General features: G+C 39.1%; 1 protein-coding gene across 1 annotated transcript; it reads left to right on the top strand.

Moving 5' to 3' along the window:
* The first annotated feature begins 20,647 nt into the window (after window positions 1–20,647).
* On the top strand, window positions 20,648–22,623 carry her6 (hairy-related 6). The gene is made up of 4 exons (XM_067373669.1): window positions 20,648–20,987; window positions 21,105–21,200; window positions 21,311–21,398; window positions 21,605–22,623. The coding sequence occupies exons 1-4, from the start codon at window positions 20,880–20,882 to the stop codon at window positions 22,123–22,125; spliced, it is 813 nt and encodes a 270-aa protein (XP_067229770.1). The 5' UTR covers window positions 20,648–20,879; the 3' UTR covers window positions 22,126–22,623.
* Window positions 22,624–23,079: the final 456 nt, after the last annotated feature.

Below are 23,079 nucleotides of genomic sequence, written 5' to 3'. Positions count from 1 at the left end.
CACTTACACCCTCATCAACCCCATCCGTTCTGTTCTCCCGGTGTGTGTGAACATGTTGGATTAGTGGCCCCTTGAGTTCTGCTAATGAAGGTTCCCGTTTGATCTGCAGGGCCCCAATTACCCTGCACAGGATCACCCATTAGAGCAGACCTTCTACTGACCCCACGTTTCTCAAACCAAGCCTCACTGTGACAGTCGGTGAGGAGTCCACAATTTTTGGTCTAATTTATTGTTGTTTTTTTGTTAGTTAATTCAATTATTTTACTATTTGTACCTTACATGCTGTTTTGTCTTAAAGGGGTAGTTCACCCAAAAATGAAATTTCTGTCATTTACTCACCTTCATGTTGTTCCATACTCATATGCTGTTTTTGCTTCTGTGGAACACAAAAGAAGATATTTTAATGAATGTTTCAGCTGTTTTTATACATACTATGAAAGTCAGTGTTACCCAAAACTCAAAACAAGGACTTAAAAGTAGCATAAAAAACCCATACAACTCAATATTTAAAGGGAAAGTTCACCCAAAAATTTAAATCCTGGTATAATTTACTCAATCGCATGCCATTCTAAACCATTATGACTTTCTTATGATATTTTTGTCCATTCAGTGAAAGTCAGTGGAGTTCAATATTGCTAAAAAACAAAAACCATATGAATTTGGAACAACATGAGGGTAAGTAATAGTAAATAATGTCAGAATTGTCCTTTTTAAATGAGCTATAACTTTAATGTCTATACAAACATAAAGATGCCTTAAAGATCTTACTATGTGGGCAGCTGTCTTCCAAGGGGAAAAAAAATGTCTATTTTGTTTTCACCAATCTGACCCCTGTCCAAACCTATGTAAATATTTAGTTAAAGGGAAGGAAATCTATTCTGACATGCCGGCAAGAATCAAGCGTGTGAATGCTCAAATTGTGTGTGCCCTGAATAAGCTTTCACATTCGATAATACGTAACTCCTTGTATATGCGCCTGTCAGTCTGTGTGTTGGTCTTTATTTTGGCCTGTGTGTATCTTTGCAAGTAGGCGTGTGTGTGGGAGTGCAGTGTTTGCCATAAGGAGAAAGTACCTGGGAGAATAGCTTCTCAAACTCCCTTTGTATGAGTGAGCTCCTTGTCTGTGTGAAAAAGAGAGGGAGAAAGATAGTGCGTAGCTCTGGGATAAGAGTATCTCTCTTGACCTCTGCCTCCTAATTCTGTTTCGGAGGAGTATTTAGACATTCACAAAGAGACACCAGGGAAATGTTCACCAACACGCACATTTTATGGCTGCTTCTCAAACAGATGCCTAAAAACATACTCCGTAGCATTTACAAACTGCATAAATATGAATTACATAAATCAGACAAAATGGCTTTGTAAAATGTAGCAGTAACTGTGTGTTTTGAGGAGGATGGTGAGGCAGCGTAACACAACACATAGCTTGATAGAAAGGGTGAAAATATATGAGTTGTGAGACTGTGGATGAGAAGAGATGGAAGAATATGACAGGCAGATGGATTGATTTCTTCCCCTGTCAAGTTTACACATCATACTATAACGCATACTATAACAGTGAATCCTTTAATATAGTTCTCTTTCAAAACCCACTGAGCAGCTTCACTGCTGACTCTCTACAAAGGAATCTTAACCATCATAGAACCTCATTACTGTCCAAATCGAAACACTCTACATTGGCAGCAACATCACATTTTTCACAGAAGATTCCACTCCACATTTCAATACAATCTGACATTAGCATGTTGCTAAGCTAACACATAAAATACATAACACATAAATATTTGTTAAAATTGCATTACTTTAAAGTATTGAATGGAATACATGTTAACATTTATTTATAAGTTTTTCTAACCCTCCACACCTCAATGTATTTATTTTAATAGATTTATCATAAGTGCTCTAAAATCCAAACAAACCAAACCAAAACAAAGGCACTTAGCATCTTTTTAATGAGTGAATGAACCACAGTCCTATGAAACGTTGTGAATTACGTAAAAACAATAGAAAAATATAAAACTATAAATTGAAAGTTGTTTATTATAAAAACAGAAGCAATAGATTTTAAGTTTATTGCAAAATAATCAGATAGAAATTTATAAGCAGTTGTTGAATGAAGGGAGACTGACTCGAAAATGGCAATTGCAGTGTTTCATGGGAAATTTGTTTGCCGCATTTCTCTAATTGGATGGATATTTCTCTGCAGGATCATGGGTAGTGTAGTTCTTCACAACGAATTGTGGCACTAAATATGGTTTTCATAAAATCAACAGGAAATAATAAATATTGAAAGATTCATCATAAGCATGTACTATCAATTAACAATGTTGGAGCTCCAGATGGTTTTTAAAGGTTAAAATCACCACGCCTATAGAAAAAATGAACAGTTTTTGAAAAACGAACAATCTTCAGGCATTAGGTTTTTTTTTTTTTTTTAGCAAAGCCATTCTTGAAGTCTTGGGAAAAAAACAGATGAAGAGCACAAGAAGAAAAGGAAACCAATTTGAATAGATCAGGACAGGAAGTCAGATGAGAGGTCCACGGATGGCAACAAACAGAACAACACAGTCAAAAGAACCATTCAAAGATAAACAGTGAATGAAAAATGCTTGGACTTGCTAACCAAAATGACTCACACTGAGAAGGGGGGAAATGGAGGGTGAGTGGACGGGAAATGAGAGATGACATACTCGTCCCTCTTCTCAAGGGCCCCTACAACAGCGAGTCAGTGTATGTGCGTGTGTGTCCAGGCCCTGGGGGGCCCTCTCTACGTGCCAGCGGGAGCCTGTTTGCCTCTGAAAGCATGCGCGGCACTCCCTGGAGAGGCCCCGGCAGTTTGTTGTGTGATCTTATCTGGCGCGTGCCTGGGCCGCCCTTTCCCACACTCTGCACGCTGCGCTGTCAAGCATGGGGTGGGGGGAGGAGGAGGGGGGGGGGAGAGGTAAAAAGGCCCCGGCCTGTCAACATTACATGGACTTGACAGCCGTGACATAAGCCCCACACCCAAACCTTTTCAATCATCAGTACACTTTATATAACAGAATCTCGGTTGCGAGGCTCTTCTCCACAATCTGGCATCCCCTGCTCTCCACGGGAGAAGCTCCCCTCCAATCAGTCTGTCCATTACCCATTCCTTTCCCTCTTTACAGAAAGCAGCTTTTCACCTCCTTTTGCTTTTCAATTTAATTCCATATCTTATAGGATTAGGTCCACCCTGGTGCTGCTGCCATCACAGGAGAGTATGGAAACATTTCTGACATATTTGAGAGATCAAACGGTCTAACTGAGGAGGGTTGAGGGGTTTATAGTATTGTGATGTACTGATGTGCCGCTGCAGAAAAACCAAATTGCTATATTGAATAGAACAGAGATCCCAGAGACCTCAAACTTCTCCAAAATGACAATTTTATCCATATTTTACTCTATAAATAGGTGCATATTTAATTTGTCCACATTGTACCTAGCCTTACATGGTAGAATTAAGAATTGAGTAATTGTACTCTCTATTCAACTGTACACTGTAATGAGTCTGGAGTGAGGGTGGAGGAAGATGAGTGTGGGAACATGACAGGTTGTCTTGATAGTGCCGAGGGCTGCGGCAGAGTGAAGGTGAATACATGGAGAGCTGAGGAGACTCTGGGTCAAGCTCTCTCTGCCCTTCAGTCTCCTTCAGGGGCTACGGTTGCTTCTGCTGCTAGGGCGGATCGATACTCTCCTCGTTCTCCTTTCACTGTCAAACCCACTTACAAAATGAGAAAGAAATGAGGGATAGAAAGAGTGATGAGAAAGAATGATGAGAAAGAAAGAAAGAAGCAAGTAAGGAAGGACAATCAGACAAAAGAAAGAAAGAAAGAAAGAAAGAAAGAAAGAAAGAAAGAAAGAAAAAGAAAGAACACATAATAAACAAACAAAGAAAAGTGAAGAGAGAAAAAGCAAGGAAGGAATGAATGAAGAACAAAAACAGAAGGAAGGAATGAAAGAATGAACAAATACATAAATAAAGGATTCAAAGAAAAGGTGAACAATCTAATGAACACATGGCCAAATGAATGAATGAATGAAGGAGGAGGGAAGGAAAAGTAAAGAAGGCAGACAGCAGTGAGAGAGAAAGAAAGCACAAATAATAAACAAACAAAGAAACAGATGTAAAGAAATAAAAAGAAGAGAAAACAGAAGTAAGGAATGAAGGAACAAATAAACAAAAAGGAATCAAAGAAAATGAACAAACTAATGAACACATGACCAAATGAATGAATGAATGACATAAAGGAAGGATGGATGGATAGATGGATGGATGGAAAAGTAAAGAAGCAAGCATTGGACAGGTAGACAGCAAAGCGAGAGAGGGAAAGAAAGAAAAAGAAAGAAAGAAAGAAAGAAAGAAAGAAAGAAAGAAAGAAAGAAATGAATGAATGAAAGAAAGAAATGTAGGAAGGAGGTAGGAATAAATGAATGAATGAATGAATGAATGAATGAATGAATGAATGGTAAACAAAAAACAAACAAAAAACAATTAACAGACAGAAGGAAGGTAAATGAATGAACAAACAAAAGAACACAAAGAAAGAATGAATCAATGAATGAATGAATGAAATGAATGAATGAAAAAAGAAATGAAGGAAGGCAGGAATGAATGAAAGAAATGTAGGAAGAATTAATGAATAAATGAACAAACGAATGAATGAATGAATGAATGAATGAACAAACAAAAGAACACAAAGAAAAAAAGAAGGAAATACATACATAAATAAATAAAGAAAGAAAGAATAAACAGAACTAATTAGCAAAGGAAGGAACAAATAATTAAAGGAACAAATGAACAAACAAGCAAAGAAAAAGGAAGAAGATGTCTGTATACACATCACAGATGTTACAGTCCCTTACATTGGCAACTTGAAGTCAATTTAACCACATCACACACACACACGCTTATAGTACTACCCACACACATTGTTGCATGCTGCTTGGCTGTGCACCTAATTTCTTCCTTTCTCTCTCCATCCTTCTCTTACACACACACACACACACACACACACACACACACACACACACACACACACACACACACACACACACACACACAAAACTGTGCTCCTGCTTGTCTGCGTGGGGGGCCCTGCAGGCTGTCTGGAGCCCAGTGCAGAACAGGATGCAGAGAGCACGATGGAATGGAGCTTTTGCTCATGGCTGATCTCTGCTCTGATCCAACTAGCTGCTGAAGAACACTTTTCTCCTTCTTCACACCATTTCATCTGCTCTCTCACTGTCTTACTTTTCATTTCTTTCTAGTCTCCACTTTCTTCCAGACATGAACGCAGGCCACATCTGATCTCTCCAGTAACCCTCGAAGGCATTGAACACTCACACACCTGCACACAAACACTGTAAATACATAGACAGAGAACACAGATAGCTGACATGTTTTGAAGGAGCTGAGAAACACTCTGTAAAAGACTTTTAAGCACATCTGATCAGGATCAGTTATCCTCCTCAATTATCTAAAAGCGAATGTAAAAGTTACAGTGAAGTGTATGAAGTGAATGTTTATACAATAAGTCTCCTATGATCACCAAGACTGCATTGATCAAAAATAAAAACAGTAATATCGTGAAATATTATTACAATTTAAAAGAAATCCAAATATATAATGAATATTTAAATAAGTAATTTATTCCTGTGATGGCAAAGATGAATTTTAGCAGCATTACTCCAGTCTTCAGTGTCACATGATTTGATGTTCAAGAAACATTTCTTATTATTATCAATGCTGAAAACTGCTTAATGTGTTTTTGTGGAAACCGTGATACTTATTTTTAGGATTTTTTGATGAATAAAAAGTTTATTTGAAATTTATTTGAAAAAGAAATCTGTAACATTATAAATGTCTTTACTGTTGCTTTTGATCAATTTAATTTGTCCTTGCTAAGATATTGCTATCAATGCAAAGGTTGTGTATTTGATTCCCAAAAAAGAAACCTTAATGGATATAATCTATAAATCTGAATGAAAGCATCAACCAAACATAAAAATGAAAATCATTGATCTCAATGTTTTCATATTTCTACCCTTTCACTCAAATCAGAACAGCGAATCATGCCCTTTCTGTCACAACGTCTTACATCACGGGTGCCAATGGCTGCTCATAATCCCCTCGCTGGAACATTCATTAGAAACCATGCATAGCTTTGTGCCCTGGGGGCCAACCATGACTTTCCCAGGACAATTAAAGTTACTTAGGAGGAAGGAAAAAAACAGGGTTTGCTGGGGAGTAAAATGAAGGAAGAATAGAAAAAGAGTGCAATGGATGCAGGGAAGGAAGGATGAAGAGATCCTTCACAATCTAGCCAGAGACAGTCAGACTGGATCGGACCAGGATTACCCATTTTCTTAAAGGGTATAATTGGCCAATCTGTGGGAAAAATCAACCCCAGTTGCGCATTTACTTCTCTCTATAATTTATGCAAAGCTCTTGCGCTGGCTTCTTTTTAATAAGCGACTGAGTGATTAAATGTCCAGTTGGCTCCTTGCTTCCTGCAAAGCATGAAATAGACTCAGGAGGCTCAACATCATGTGGAGCACAACTTCTTGTTTCCAAAAAATAACTTGTTCACCAAGTCTAAGGAAGAGGGGAATCTGGCCAAGAGCAACCTGTAGGAAAAGGGGGTGCATTCTCTGTATGACTGGAAGGGGGATTTGTGATGGTCTTTGAGATAGGGAACACTTCCTTATCTACAGAAGAACCCAATTTGACAGATGTTGTTATCCAGACTGATCTGTCAGAGATGCACTTTAATCTAGTTCTATCTTGCTTCAGGACGTGGGATGAGCAAGCAGAGGTTACTACTAGCAGTATACTGAACCTTTGACCTCATGCTGACCTCACAAGCCTTAGCTGGATTTTAAGAGCAATGCACTATACTAATAATCATGGAAGATAATATATGAATATGCCTACTTCCTTAATATATGCAAAAAGCAGTATGTCAGAATACACAGAACTTTTTTTTATCGGTGGAGAAGTTTGGTAACACTTTATTTTACAGTGTGCCTGTTACACATCTTACATGTACGTTGAAAAAGAAATGGTTGGTTTAACTTAAAGAAGTAAGTTACCTTGTTTCCTTAAAATTTTGAGTTCATTGAAATTAAAACTTTGAGTTAAAGGGTTAGTTCACCCAAAAATTAAATTTCTGTCATTAATTACTCACCCTCATGTTGTTCCACACCTTTAAGACCTTTGTTCATCTTCAGAACACAAATTAATAGATTTTTGATGAAATCTGAGGGTTTCTAAACCAGACAGGCAGCAACGTCATTGCACCTTTTGAGGTCCAGAAAGGTAGTGAAAACATGGTTAAAATAGTTAAAGTGACTACAGTGGTTCAATCTTAATGTTATGAAGCGACGAGAATACTTTATGTGCGCAAAAGCAAAACACAAATAAAGACTTTATTCAACAATTTGAACTGTTGTCATACGTAGTGAACTCAGTGCAGGCATCATGATTACGTCGGAACGGCGACTCATAACATAAACTTTGATCCACTGTAGTCACTTTGACTATTTTAACCATGTTTTTACTATCTTTCTGGACCTCAAAAGGGGCAATGACGTTGCTGCCTATGTCTGGTTCTTGGATTTCATCAAAAATATCTTAAAAATTGTGTTGGAACGACATGAGAGTGAGTAATTAATGACAGAAATTTCATTTTTGGGTGAACTACCCTTTAATACAATGAAGGCAATTGGTTTAAATCAGCAGAAACTCAAAGTATTATGTTATCTAAACCACATTAATTATCTAAGTTGATTTGACAAAAGAAAAAATAAATCATGTATACATATACATAAATTATGTATAATTACAAGTCCAAACCCTAATTATATAGTAAGTACATGTTGTTAATTAATATTACCCAGTACTTATTTGTATAATTACGCTGTAACAAGGGCATCTTAAAATAAAGGGTTGCTTCTTTATATATTTTTTTTTTTACAGTACGTGCACTTACATGTACTTACAGTGTACTTACTTAAGAAAGTACTGGGTGATATAAAGTAACTACATTGGTTACGGTTAGGTTTAGGGGTAGGTTCAAGGCTAGTACCTAGTTATTACCCAGTTATTGCAATTACTATAATAACAGCACTGTAAAATAAAGTGTAAATGAAAGTGCTACCAAATAAAGTGTAAGCGTAAATGTCACATTAAATGTGATACACACTTTGACATACTTCAGAAAAAACATAAACCGGAAAAGCAAAAAAAAAAAATTCATACCAGGGTGCTTGGGGCGAAATCAGTACAACAAATGATTATATTTTTACAAAGAAGAAGGGAGAGATGGGGAATGTGATGCATGTAACACCGGTAGTGTGCTTGTTTTAACAAAAAACACAACAAAAAGGTTTAGAGTAACAGGTATCTCACCTTGAGGGATGAATTCCATTCATGACATAAATTATGCAATGTAGACTAAAAAACAGGCCAGTGATGGAAGAACTTCTAATGCCTTGTGTATTAGCAAACATGCCTTCTACTTTATATAAAACTTGCCAATAGTTTGTTTGTCGACCTAAATTGTACATTTCGGGTGAGAATGAATACAGCACAGTAGCTTCTGATAATCTGTATTCTTTCAAGTCAGATCATTTTAGGCTTAAACCCACTTATGTGTGAAACTACAATTGAAACCAATTATAAGCTCCCAGGCATCAGTCTAGCACCAGCAATGGCACTGTAAGTTCTGAGGGTGAAAGTTGATGCTTCAGCAGGGCTAAGCTAGCCACTTTGTCCAGGGGGAGACAATGGACCCTGAATGGGTGGAGTGAGACTAAGAGGCCAGATTCAGTGTTAATACGGCCAGAGGGAAAAGGGAATGTGATTGGGAGGTGCAAGGTGAAACCTGGGGAGAATGTGCCAGCGATGAGGTCATGTGTGTGTGAGTGTTTCTGTGTGAGACGCAATGAATAGCCCGGGCTACAATGAGCAACAGGCCAGGAACTCAAAGGCGGCATATGATGTCATGGGAACTTGTGAGTGGCTACTGGATAGAGAGAGAGCATTGAGATGTTTTGAAAGACTTTGTGTCCATGGCAGTGTATCAACATGGATCAAAGATGAATCATTTACAGCACCTGCTTTAAAAAAAATAATTCATTTCAATGACTTTTATGGAATAAGGAAGTGAACACTGTTTTGAATGACTAATTTAGAACATTTTGTGAACAAATCGAAACTGACTCACAAGAACAATCACAAATCAACACTGTAAATAATCATAAAATACATATTTCCAGAGAGACTTTTTTCAGTTGTTTTGAACTGAGATTAACTTTTAGACATTTTGAAATTTCTGAATGATACAAACAAACCTCTTATATTCTCATTTCAAAAATGACTCAGCCTTCAGCTAACTTTGAAGTACTTTTAATAAAAATGCTTTAGAATCTTAAAAAGAAATGGAAAAACTTAAAAGAAATGAAAATATGTAAACCTGCGGTGACAAGAACGGGGCGGAGAAGGAGACGCTGAGTCGATTCCAGTTCCTCAGATCTTTCAGACAGTGGCACTTGACCTTCTCCAGTACTAAAGAATATGACAGCCGTGAAGCTGGGGGAAAAAAGCAGAGAGAGACAAAAGCCACACAAAGTGCAGCCTGGCACCAAATAGTTAGTTTGCAATCAACGTCAGTCATCCCTCCTGTAGAGACAGTTTGATTTCTACTTTTCAAATGAGGCGTTTATTTCAAGGCCTGATAATAGGGCGGCGAAATTGAAATTGGCAGCTCGACAATCTACAGATAATAGTGCACTGCACAGGAGATCATGTGAATGGTGCTTTTTTACCCCCTTTTTTGTCCGAGACTTGATAGAGAGAGAAAGAGAGAGAGAGCATTTTGTGTGAGAGTCTGTGTTTGTGTGTATGAGAGGGGAAAAAAGAGAGATGTTTCACAGTCAGGTTTCAAAAAAGAAAAGTCTAAAAAAAATGAGTCTAAGAAAAGGTAAAACTAGACAAAAAGCATAGAAATGTTAGAAATGGGGTAGAAATGCACTGGGTGGGCATGCTTGGAGGGGGTTAGAGCTCTTTAATGTTCCTGGCAGAGACCCAGCGGAGGTCTCAAGGTTATCCTGGCTTTGCAAACTCCCACGGGAAAGGTGGTGGAGTGAGGGGAGGTGGCTGGGTTGGATGGAGGTGGAGGAAAGGAAGGGGGGGGGGGGGGGGGGCAAAACAAAAAAATTACGCAGGAGCAAAGCTCATGAACCAGGGGGCTGTTATCTAGGGGCCTGGCCTTGTTTGAGGTGGAGGTGCAACTGTGACCCTTTTAACATTTTCAGCATCTGCTTCGATACAAGAAGGCCAAGTAAGAGTTTGAAAAAAATTGGATTTCATAAACAGTTATTATTTGAGCAATGTGTGCATTTTGGGATCTTTTAAAGCTTATACACATAAAAAAGTGTGCACATCAAAATCCCAGTAGTAGGCTTATGTGCAAAAAAAAAAAAAAGGGCCAATAACTTAAGGAGCACTCGGGTACACTGTAATAAATAAAACGGAAAAGGTACTGGCAGCTCATTTCCAGGACATTATCCAGTAATTTTACGGACATTTCTATTAACCCTAAAACACAACTCAAAGTGCAAAATTCTAAATACAGGTAAAACACCTGTAAAAAAATAAATATGGAAAATTCTGTTAAATTACAGCTGCAGTCCGTAAGCTTTGCCTCTGTCGCCAGCTCTGTTTGAAACCTGCAACTGCAGTTATTTGTGGAATTATCATCTTTACATGGGTTGTGCATCGGCACGGCTCCTCAGCGCAGATGAATCTAATGTTTCTTTCAGTCACCACATCGGTGTTGATATTGTACTTCGGAATCACAGATTTTACGTGACCAAAATCAGAATTTTCACCGGAAAATGTCATCTGAACAAGTAAGTAACAAATCTGCCAGTTTTGTTCTGACCAACTGAGAAAAAAAGCTTTACAATGAATCACACTGTCAATGGTGATTAAATCTAATGATGAATGGTGATTAAATCTAATGATCACTTAGCTCGGATCACGTCAAACTGTGCAAATTATTATTATACTTTGTTCTCAAATTGTTAATGTTAACAACATCAGCATTGTGTGACTACGTGTATTTAATGTGTATTAGCGTTACCTGTAGATTTCAGTTTCTGTAGCCCTGCAGTCCGAAGTCTTTTGCTTTTGGCACTGATGATTGTCATTTGGACCTTTCTGGATTACAATCCCTCATTAGTTTAATTATTCCAGCTGCTGTAAGAAAATGCTATAAAATGATCCGCTACCATCAGCATCCTCACATGCCATATAGCCTACTAGCTGGGACTCCTTATTATGTACAGACATGACGTAATGACGCAAAGACGAATGGCTGCATGCTCGAATTTCCCGTGGAAACCCACCAGTAATGATTTTATTATAAAACATTATTACAAGCTTACCGTTGTGAATCGGACTAAGGTAAGGATATAGTTTTGAACACTGGATGGTTATGTACTTCCTCAAAATTTGATTTTGGAACATTTTTAACCAAGCTTTAATAAAGTACATTGTGTCCTATTTTTACTTATTTTGCAGAAGAGTGCAGAAAACATAAATAGACATGTATAAGCAACATCACATTTGCTCACACAAAACTAAATAAATAAATAAAAACTACTAAAAATTGTTTGAATGAAAAACCAGACAGGCACAAGAACTACAAGAAAAGCTTTATGTCAAAATCCTCATTTAGCCCTGATGGTGGCATGTTTAGAGTCTAAATCCAAAAGCATCCCCTTGAATAATTTTCATTGTAAATTGCAGCCTCATGAAGCTTTCTGTACCTTTTTAATGCCAGCATATTGGAAAGCCTTAACATTATGTCCATTTTGCTTCAAATGTAACGCTATAGGACTTCACCGTTAAAATCGGAAAAAATATCCAGCATATGAACATATTAAAAAATAGACAAATACATTGCATGTTTTATAGAAAAGTGAATGAATCATTTAAAAAAAGGCTGAGGCTTTGATATGTAAATTGAGAGGTGAAGGTAAATGTAAGTTCAACAATTCATGCTGTTTATTTACACTCTCCCAGTGCCTGTTAAAGATAATTATGCAAGTCAAAAGTGGGCCTATGCCTTCAACAGTTTATCTACTGTAAACAACAGGACTCCCTGAAGAGGAAACAGGCCGGTTTATTCACCTTTAATTCAAATGCAGCAAGATCAAGATCCTTTTTGTAAACAAAAACCCATTGCTTAGCCATTGTGTGCAGAATACTTCATTATCTCTAAGGTTCAGATACCATCAACAGCGAGAGAAAGACAGCTATCGGTTATCAGCTATCTTAAACTTAAAGAATGCTTTCAATGTTTGTGGTCTGGGAAAGTCTCAATTGAAAGACTAAATTAAATTAAGCGGCACGTACACCGAATGTTACATGGTACGTTAATGCACAATGAAGTGCTTCATGCATTTATTTGAGCTCGGAAGTGTATTGTCTCTATTGGAAGGATTGTCATTAGCAATAACGCCCCAGGCTTGTTAATTCACTCACCACCCAAACCAGTTGAGCCTGGCAGCCAGATACTCATGCTCACGTAGTGACCCATGACCCAGTCTCTACTGCCTCCTCCACACAAGCACACAGCCCCTGGTACGCCGCTCCATGGGAGAGAAAACTTGGCTAAGCTTTACTAAAGATCCCCCCTAAGGCACACGCTTCTCCCCTGCCACAGAAGAAGCAGCAGCAGCAGCAGGAGCCGAAGCGAGCCCAGAAAGGCTTGAATCACCACTGCGCTAGGCATCTGTTTGAAAAACTCCCCAGCCCCTGCTAAATACAAAACACAGAGCGCTAATGTCTGCGAGGCTGGTGGTGACCCCGAATGATCTCTGTGTGTGTGTGCGTGCGTGAGTGAAGGTGTGTTTTGGTCTCGGGGAATTTACATGTAGGTGTGCGCATGTGTGCGTATGCATGTGCGTGAAGAGCACTGTGAATCGACGCTTTTATCACGCCCCTGCCTCTGATCCCCTCAGGCCCTGGAGGCTGTGCTGTTCAGAGCCTTGTTGCAGTGTGTGAGTATGTGGCGCCTATGTTCCAGCACTCGCTCTGGCTGCTGTGTCTGCTCCGTGGGAAGACTGCTGGAGGGTCTCCAAAGCAACACTCATTCCCCTCTCTCATCTCTCCCACCTCTTATTTCGTTTCCTTTCTCTATGTACTTGAAGGGTCTTGGTGCTGGAAGAAACTTCAGCACCCTCTCACATTTTTACTTCAGCAAGTGGTTGTCTACTTATACCTTGGTTACAGGCTATATTAATCATTCTCGATAAACAAAATACACATACACAAGTGAATATACAAATGCACTGTAAAAAGTGAGGTGCTTCAAGAACTTAAATAATAAAGGCAACTGTTTGCATGGCTTATTTTTTGTTGGCACAATATGTAAGATTTTTGGAAAATATCCAAAAACCACTAGAACAGTGTTATATATTTTGTTGACTTGTGTACTTACATTATCCCAGATGTTTACAAGAATGTTAAAATCCAGAGAAATAAGCAATTTTAATTTCCGTGAGTCGCCTCAATGACATCATACCCGCGTTACCCTTGATTTCCAGATTTATTTTGTAAAAACCACGGAAACACCAAAGATGCTTTAATATATTATATGTTTTATTAGACAAGGGAACAACTGTTTGGATACATTAATAGACTGAAAACTAATCATTGTTATATAGCTCAACAAATTTGGGGCCCTATTTTAACGATCTGAAACGCAAGTGTCAAAGCGCGAAGCGCAAGTAACTTTGTGGGCGGGTCTCGGCGCTGTTGCTATTTTCCCGGTGGGATAAATGGCTCTTGCGCCCGGCGCAAATCTAAAATGGGTTGGTCTGAAGTAGCTTCATTATTCATAGGTGTGGTTTGGGCGTAACGTGAAATAAACCAATCAGAGCGTCATCCAACATTCCCTTTAAAAGCAGGTGCGCAAGTTCCATTATGGATTGCTATTATTATGGCATATTTACCAGGCGCACGCCAGGAGCGGTTCACAGCCGAGGAGACTGATGTTCTTGTAAGAGCAGTGAAAGACAGAGAAGTTGTGTTGTATGGGGATGGGAGAAACCCACCCAAAATAGCGTCGGTTAAACAGGTTTTTTCACATCTTCGTGGCACACCACACTGATTTCCGTCATCTCATGTGTTAATATTTTTTTAGTGTAACATATGATTTGCAAAAATAACTGTTGCATCTGTGTAGATTACATGAGCAAAGTGTATGCGCGTTGTGCACGCTATACATTATGGTCAAGCATGCGCCCTTAAAATAGCATAATGAACAACGCGCAACGCGCCACTGACTTTAGACTAGGTTTTTTCTGGTCAGTGGCGCAATTGTTTAATGGAACAGCAAAATAGCACCAGGGATTGTTTGCGCCGGAACACGCCTCCTTTTTTGCGCTGAACCGCCCAGGGAGCGCAAGTTCATTCACTAGTTTAGCGACGTGCTTCTGTGGAGGGAAAAGCGCGCTTTGCGCGGGTGCAAAATAGGAATGACACATGCTTCGGTGTACAAAGTCAATTGTGCTGGGTGCAAGATAGGGCCCTTGGTCTTATTGTTTGAATCTCGTTTTCTTGTTTATATTAATATGATATTCTAATATCGATTTAGCTTACTGCAGTGTGCAACAAGTGTCTCATAGCAGCTGTCAAGCGAATGCATAAAGCACGTTACGTTGTAACATCATTTTCAACACACTCAAATGTATCTAATATGATAAAACAGCTCTGCTTTACCCCACGTATGCTTGACTGGAAGAAGCAGAAACATTGACCGTGGCATAATAAAAGCTCCACTGCTCGGCAGCCGTGTGTCACGCTCGTCTCTCTTTAGCAATTGTTCTTGGTGGCCTTGTTACGCTCCCACAGCACCCGGTTCTGCTCTGCTTCATACTACAGTAACGTTAATAATCTCATCCATGAACATGATTTCTGCCCGAGTCCCACTGAATTCTTTTCCCCTGGCTGTGAGGTGAAGACAACATCCCCCATGATTCTGCGCTCAATCTCGGCATCATCAAGCTACGCCTTTGTTTTGAATAGGTGACCTCTAGTGGCGAAAAACAACATATTGTGTCTTTAATAATTTTATAATAATACTGCACTTAAAATTTGACTTTAAATCTGCCATCACTGTAACAATAACCAACTTAAAGAGATGGTTAGTTTAAACAAAAATTAAACTTCTGTCATCAGGTCATTCCAAACCTGTATGACTTTATTTCATGACAACTCTCTGAGTGTTTGGCATGGTAATGGATATGACAATGTTGATATGTTTGGTCTTGGCGAAATAAATCTGCTATGCTGCTGCTGCTGCTGCAGAGCAAGAGCGGGACTTGCTACTGCCAATACATACACGACACGCTGCTGTGAGCATGTAAGACATGAATTACCCATAGCAGATCTATACAGGTGGAGCTGGGGAAGGTGGAGGGTTTCTGAAAGCATACTGCACCACTATAGCAAATGCTGACCAAGTATTTAAAGGTTGAGCAGTGAGCTCATTGGCTACTGATACAGCAGGAACTGATCAGATGACGTGATGCAAGCAGATTGAGTTAAAGGGTTAGTTCACCCAAAAATGAAAATTCTGTCATTAAGTACTCACCCTCATGTTGTTCCAAACCCGCAAGACTTTCGTTCATCTTCAGAACACAAATGAAGATTTTTTTTGGATAATCTGAAAACTTTGTCCCTCCATAAATAGCTACGCTACTGACGCTTTGACTCTTCAAAAAGTTTATAAAGAGATCATAAAACGAATTCATATGAATTGAGCGGTTTAGTCTTTAGTTTTGTGAAGAGACTTGATCACTTTATATAATGAACAGATTTAATTTAGGCTTTTATTCACATATAAACATTGATCAGATATGAAATAAAAAGAAGCTCAACCGAACCTGCTTGACACACTAGAACAAACCTCTTGCAGAAGCTCAAACGTGCTGCGTAACACACGAGACTGAACCTCATTGGTTCTCGCACGCGCCAAAGCAAACATGCTTGAGCTTCCGTTTAACATAACTGATGTGTGAGTTGATAAATGTTTATATGTGAATAAAAGCCTAAATTAAATCTGTTCATCATATAAAACGATCATGTCTCTTCAGAAAATTTGGACTAAACTGGATCTCTTTATGAACTTTTTGAAGAGTAAATGTGTCAGTTGCGTAGCTGTCTATGAAGGGACAGAAAGCTCTCAGATTTCATCAAAAAGATCTTCATTTGTGTTTTGAAGATGAACGAAGGTCTAATGGTTTTGGAATGACATGAGGGTGAATAATTAATGACAGAATTTTCATTTTTGGGTGAAGTAACCCTTTAAGAGCCTGCATCATCTAGAGTTTCTTGACTCAATTTTGTATTTCTTGTGTGGAACACAAAAGAAAATAACTTGAAAAACTTGTCAGCATTTTTTGTCCATACAAGGCAAAAACAGTTCTTTTGTGTTCTGCAGAAGAAAGAAAGTCATATTGATCTTAGTCAGAGTAGCGCCATATTTAATTTTTGACAGGAATAAAAACAAGGCTGTGAGGGATAAAAGTACAGTGCGTTCAATGGAATGTACTGTACTTTAACTTACCATTTACAAAGTCTTTTGATAAAAAAAACAAAACAAAAAAAAACAGTTTTGGTTGTTGTGTGCTGTAAAAATTACATGATAAAATTACATAAAGCATGGGCCATTGTAAAGACTGTAAGTCTATCCCTCACAGCCTTGTTTTCATCTGTTAAATTCAATATGGCGTCTAACCTGACTAGGTATATAGGTTTGGATCAACATGCGAGCAAGTAAATAATGACAGAATTATCAGATTTTCAGATGTAACATCCTAAAAAGAGTTCTGTGCAAACTGTTCTCTTCATTTACATTTAATTTTCCATAATTTCATCATAAATATACATGGAGAGCCAAGTGCTTGCTGGTTTAAACTATTAAAAACATCACATACTCATCACAAAACAATAAACGTGACAGTAATCAACCAACAACTATGTAAAGAAAACCTGCCAAACAGTCAAATGCAAGCAATTCATACAGTGCATGCTGGGAATAACGTAAATGGGACAGAATGTTGTAATTTCTCAAAACTATTGAACTTCAAGTAAACTTATTTTTAAGCATTATTTACCTGATCTAACAATCATTTTTTCTACAGACTAAAGACACAAGTCTAAAATTCATCTGCTTGTTCACACATATGGATATCTGCCAATGTCACATTATACATTTCAGTAAGCTGTCAACGGTGACTGACAGCTCCTTGAACAAGGCTGACACCATAACACCCTCACTGCCGGCTGCCCGACCCCTTCAAGAGATCCCTATGAGCCGTCAACAGCAACTTTCCTTTGGCAGCTGGCATTCATCACTGGCTTACACATTAACTTTACACTGGCTCTGTGATTGCAGCTCAGCATGTTTGGGAGCATGCTATCTCCCACTTTCTCACGTACTTTAGTCCTGATTACATTATTGCTGTGTGTGGACAGCCATGGTTGAGAGACCTTGATAAAGATATGATTCTGAGAGAGAGAGAAGTGTGGGGTGAAAGGGGGCTGCAGAGGGAAGTGTATGAGTGTGCTTACGTGAGTGAGTGAGCAAGATTGAGAGAGAAGCGGTGACATAAAGACTTTGCTAAAATGAGTACATGTTGCTTTAACCATAGTTATGTCAATAAAAGTGACAATAAACCAAGTGAACACACGGCCATAATGAACTTAATTGCACAGATGTATGCTATTCTTCATTGTTGCAATTAATACACACCGTAACAATGAGCCTATTTTTCCCATATAGACACAATAACGACATGATCTCACAAAAGGTAACACTGCAGGAAAACGCACACGGGACTGGCAGCGTCCAGGTGCTTGGGGGGTGGGTAAGGAGGGTAAAGGGAGGGACAACGCAACCTGCCTGTAATTCAATGCACCCTCTAGATCCCTTGTGCAACACGAGCATGAGAAAGTTACTCATGCGGAGACTAAAGGTTTCTGAATCTACCGGTCTTTGTCTACTTGACATCAATACATTTGTTTTGCGAGTCCTTTACAAGTGTGAGAAAGAGCGATGAATCTGTTTCGCAGTGTAAACAAATGGGACATTGAGTACTTTGAGTGGTAAGTTTTTCTTAAAAATGTATGGAGCTAGAATATTATTTTCCTGCAAGGGGAGAGCTGGAGTATTTCAACACATTTTGTCTGTAACTCAGTGTTTTGTGTCTCAAACTTTGATATGGTTTTCCCATATTAATCTGCTTCAAATTTAGAAATCCACTACTTAACACTAAACTGTGTAAATTAGTGTGAAGCACAAAGAGTTCTGTTTGTTACAACCTTCCCCCACTTCCGGGATGGGTTGTAACAGTAGGTGGGGTGGGCTGTAACACTAATTTACTTGTTCAAAATAATTGTTATGCCACCCCTCCATCACCTCCCCCATTTCAAAAGCATTTTAATTCAAAGCCGTATATATGCAAATAGAAAACATTTTCATTCATAACAGCTAATAAAACAGAAAACATGTCTGGTCGGACATTATATTAGCTGTTTTTTTGTTTTTTGTTTTTTTTTAACATGTAGCCTAGATGAAATGCATGTAGATGTTAAATATTTCATTAAACAAGAATATTCTCATTAAGTTCTCTCAAATAAGTCATTAACATTAATTTTCTTACCTCAGAATTTTTAATTGGTTAAACTGATGATGTTCAACTCACCCTAGTGTTACAACAGCTGTCTTTCCTACAAAAAAAGAGAAGAAATACATAAATAAACACACTGTGCAAAACAATGTTCATTATTATACAAAGGTAAAGTAAGTAACTGATAATAAACAAGATGGAACTGCTTGAAATTGTTGCTCTTTTATTGCCATATAACAGTTAATTAACAGCAACATGTATGTTACATGTTACATGCACGCTATAGTGTCGTCAATACGAATTTTATATAAAAAACTGAGGAAATGTGATTAGAAACGCATATAATAACAACACAGACAGTTTAGCAGCCTGCCACTATGATATATCACAGTCATGAACTGCAGGCGAACCCCCGGCGCTCTGCCCCGCAGACGCGCGCAAAGCCGGCAGGAGCAGCGCCTTCCCCCGCCGCTTGCGCGCCACGTGTCGCGGGGTCTGCAGCAGCTGGAGACTCTCACCCCTGTAAATGTGCATATCAGAGGGCTGGCAACACACTCCACACACTCCAACCAGTGTCTTTACTGCTAGTGGATTATGACACCACTAACTGACAAGTCTGTTAGTTTATGATAGATGGCAAATATATGCAATATGTAAACGTCATCGTTTTAACGTCGATACATTCGACTTCTCTTTAGCGCACCGTGCACAGAGTTTTGTCCAAATTGTGTTTGTTTTCATGGCAGGACAGGCAGAAAAGCATGAATGAATTTAGTGCTTTGTGGCGTTCGTTTGCGACCTTGTCCGAGGATCATAAAATCATGACCTAAATTAGAGCTGCTCTGACAGCCACAGTCAAGGACACTATCCGCGCTGTGCGCGCTTTCGGTCTGAAATATCTTCACACTGGCTCGCATTCCGATAAGCCCGATCGAGCTCTCAGTGGGCGTGGTTTTCCCAGGCTTTTAGAACAGCAGCTGCTATTTACCTTCCCTCTAATGTAAACCACCACCGCCACCCCTAGCCCGCCAGCCAAACCTCAACCACCGAGGTAATAAAACATCCTGGCACGTGCTCCACATTCACAATAGCGCTCGTGAGCCGACAGATGTCAAAATGCCAACAGCAGCGACGCGCTTAAAGAAATACAGCGCTGCCTTGACAAATGAACTTGTACACTGTAAAAATGTACAACACACTAAAATTAAAAAGCCTAAATTTAATTTCTGCCTTATTTTTTTTAAAGTTAAATCAAAGTGGTGGGAAAACAGCCTGCAGTGATTAGATTATGCACATTTTCAACCACTTTAAATCGAATGACAGTAATTATTGTGAGAAGTTAAAGTTGACTTTCTTCGGTGTAACTTGCCAGAGAAAATGTGCATCCTCCTTTTTTCCAGATTTATAAAATTGAGACCACTTTAAAAAATGCTGTTTTAATTTTTAATGATTTATCATTTGGAATATTGTAATACTGCAGTCTTTTTTTTTTTTTAGTAAAAGGCAAACTCAACTGCATTTTATTTTACTTTTTTATATAGCCTATTATAGTAAACAATTTTTTCACGTGTTAAGCTTTCTATAACGAGCGGGACGTAAGTAGCCTACTTTTAGTTTCCTTACTTAGTTTCAGTGGATCTATATGTGTATTGAAATGTAATTACAAAGTATCTTTACGGAGACTGGCTCTTAAGTGTTAATATGTAAACTGAATGATTGAAGGCAGTCCCGGTTGTGCCCTAAACCCGGCCGCGCGCCATTGGCCACCCGCTCAAACGCTAAACAACCAATGGAGGGGCGCCGACCACGAGCCATCCTCCCCTCGGGCCGCGTGTCCCTCACGCTGATTGGTAGAAAGTTACTGTGGGAAAGAAAGTTTGGGAAGTTTCACACGAGCCGTTCGCGTGCAGTCGGAGATATAAATAAGACCAACACGACGCCGAGGCAGGCAGTTGCTACGACCGCTGGCAAACGGTGAAATCAGAGACTGTGACATCATTGCAGCACTAGTTGATCTCGGGACACTTCGTGCGGATATCCATTCATATCTGGAACTGTATCTACGTGCATAACAGCGTTTACTCTAATAGAAGATATTGAAGAGGAGGATTTCTTTTTAAAAAAATCTCAAAGGATACTTCCCAGAGAAGATGCCTGCCGACATCATGGAAAAAAGCTCCTCTTCTCCGGTTGCCGCGACTCCGGCGAGCATGAACAGTACACCTGATAAACCCAAAACGGCTTCAGAGCACAGAAAGGTTTGTATTGATATTGAACTGTACTGCATTTATTTCCAAACCTCGCACATTGGATTGAGAAATAGTTCCCGAAGTTGATAGACGCACTGACTTATTTTTTTTTCTTTTGCATTTTAGTCTTCTAAACCCATTATGGAGAAAAGAAGAAGAGCGAGAATCAACGAAAGCTTGGGTCAGCTGAAAACGTTAATCTTAGATGCCTTGAAAAAAGATGTAAGTACTGAAAGTCCGACTGATTTTTGCAATTATATCTGGGTTAAATATTAATATATCTCCTTACATAGCCGCATATCTAAACCAATCTCTTTTTTTTCTCCACACAGAGCTCCAGACACTCCAAACTTGAGAAAGCGGACATCCTGGAGATGACAGTGAAACATCTCAGAAACATGCAGCGGGCACAAATGACCGGTAAGTCGCGGATCTAGCTAATGAATATTCATAAAAAATAGTTTTTGAGAACTTTAAGAAACTCGGCTGCAGAGCGTTTCTCTCTGTAGGCTACACTTGTTTTAAATGTTGCGAGATTATTTCCCCCTCCTGAATTCAGAGTTTTAGAACATGTTCAAGCTACTCAAGATGATCTGACCGAAAGTCTTTCCTCATTTTCTTTCCAGCTGCCCTGAACACGGATCCCACCGTTCTTGGGAAGTACAGAGCTGGATTCAGTGAATGCATGAACGAGGTGACCCGGTTCCTGTCCACCTGTGAAGGGGTTAACACAGAGGTCAGGACCCGGCTGCTGGGTCACCTAGCCAGCTGCATGACACAGATCAACGCAATGAATTACCCAACACAGCACCAGATACCTGCCGGGCCTCCTCATCCATCCTTCAGTCAACCGATGGTTCAAATCCCCAGCGCGACTCAACAAGCCAACGTTGTGCCTCTTAGCGGAGTCCCCTGCAAAAGCGGGTCTTCCTCCAACTTGACTTCTGACGCAACAAAAGTTTACGGAGGATTCCAGCTTGTGCCGGCAACGGACGGACAGTTCGCCTTTTTGATTCCCAACGCTGCCTTCGCTCCAAACGGCCCCGTTATTCCAGTGTATGCCAACAATTCCAACACACCGGTTCCGGTGGCCGTGTCTCCGGGAGCACCGTCCGTCACGCCAGATTCCGTTTGGAGGCCTTGGTAGACAGATGAAAGAAAACAAAAAAAAAACTCTTAAAGACTCTTAAAGACAAATTACACTTGTTTTCTTTGTTCAGCGTTTACTTTTTTGTTCTTTTTGTATGAAAATGTGTTTTAAGAGATGATGCACTATATTTGTATAGATCAAAAGGGAGAGAAGTTCATATTGAAATAAGTTTTGTATTGTTGAATTCCGTTCAATGCATTTTTATATTTGCGGTATCTTTTCCACGTTGTGATGCCAAAGATATGTTGAATGCGCTTTCAAGTTTCTTCATTTTGGAAGATAAATAAATTACATATTAAAAATGAAATGTTTTGCCTCAGTCTTTAGTTGTATTCTAATGTTTTCAGTTTGTGAACCTTGCTTATTCTTACTTTAAGGAATGATTCGGGCCGTATCGCGTGCACATTTAGGCTAAACATGCTGCAGTCTTAAAAGAAGCTTGTTTTGTTGCTCTTAATCACTGTAAAGAACAAACTCAGGAAAAACTATGTTAAATCACGCCGGTGGAACAGACATTAAACTGCCTGTAGTAGCCATGGATGTAGGCTACAGTACTCTTGAGTCTAAGAATTGTGTTTTTTTACAATCAGCTGATCATCTGTCACTTGTAGCCTCGTTTTCATTCGAGAAAAAAAAAGTCTACACTGAATAGGTTTACAACTGTGGTGATACAACTTCTATATAGGCTATTGATTGATATCCTAGTGAAATACAAAGTATTGTTTATATAGGCCTAAAGGTAGACTTTGCTAGCACGTAAATTGTGTCGAATTGTAGGCTAATTCGAAATTTCTATCGTTATTAACACTTTTCTCTTATTGCTAAAGAGAAACACTCAACTAGAAGTTTGTATTGATTAAATAAAGATTATATTTTAATAACTAAATGCTATGTCGAACACAGGACGAATAGGCTACTGGAAGAAGGTTGAATTAATAGCTACAATTGGCT

This window comes from Chanodichthys erythropterus, chromosome 21 (genome assembly GCF_024489055.1).
Source record: "Chanodichthys erythropterus isolate Z2021 chromosome 21, ASM2448905v1, whole genome shotgun sequence".
Taxonomy (NCBI): domain Eukaryota; kingdom Metazoa; phylum Chordata; class Actinopteri; order Cypriniformes; family Xenocyprididae; genus Chanodichthys; species Chanodichthys erythropterus.
Note: the sequence above shows the minus strand (reverse complement) of the source record. Positions and strands in the feature narration are given on the sequence as shown.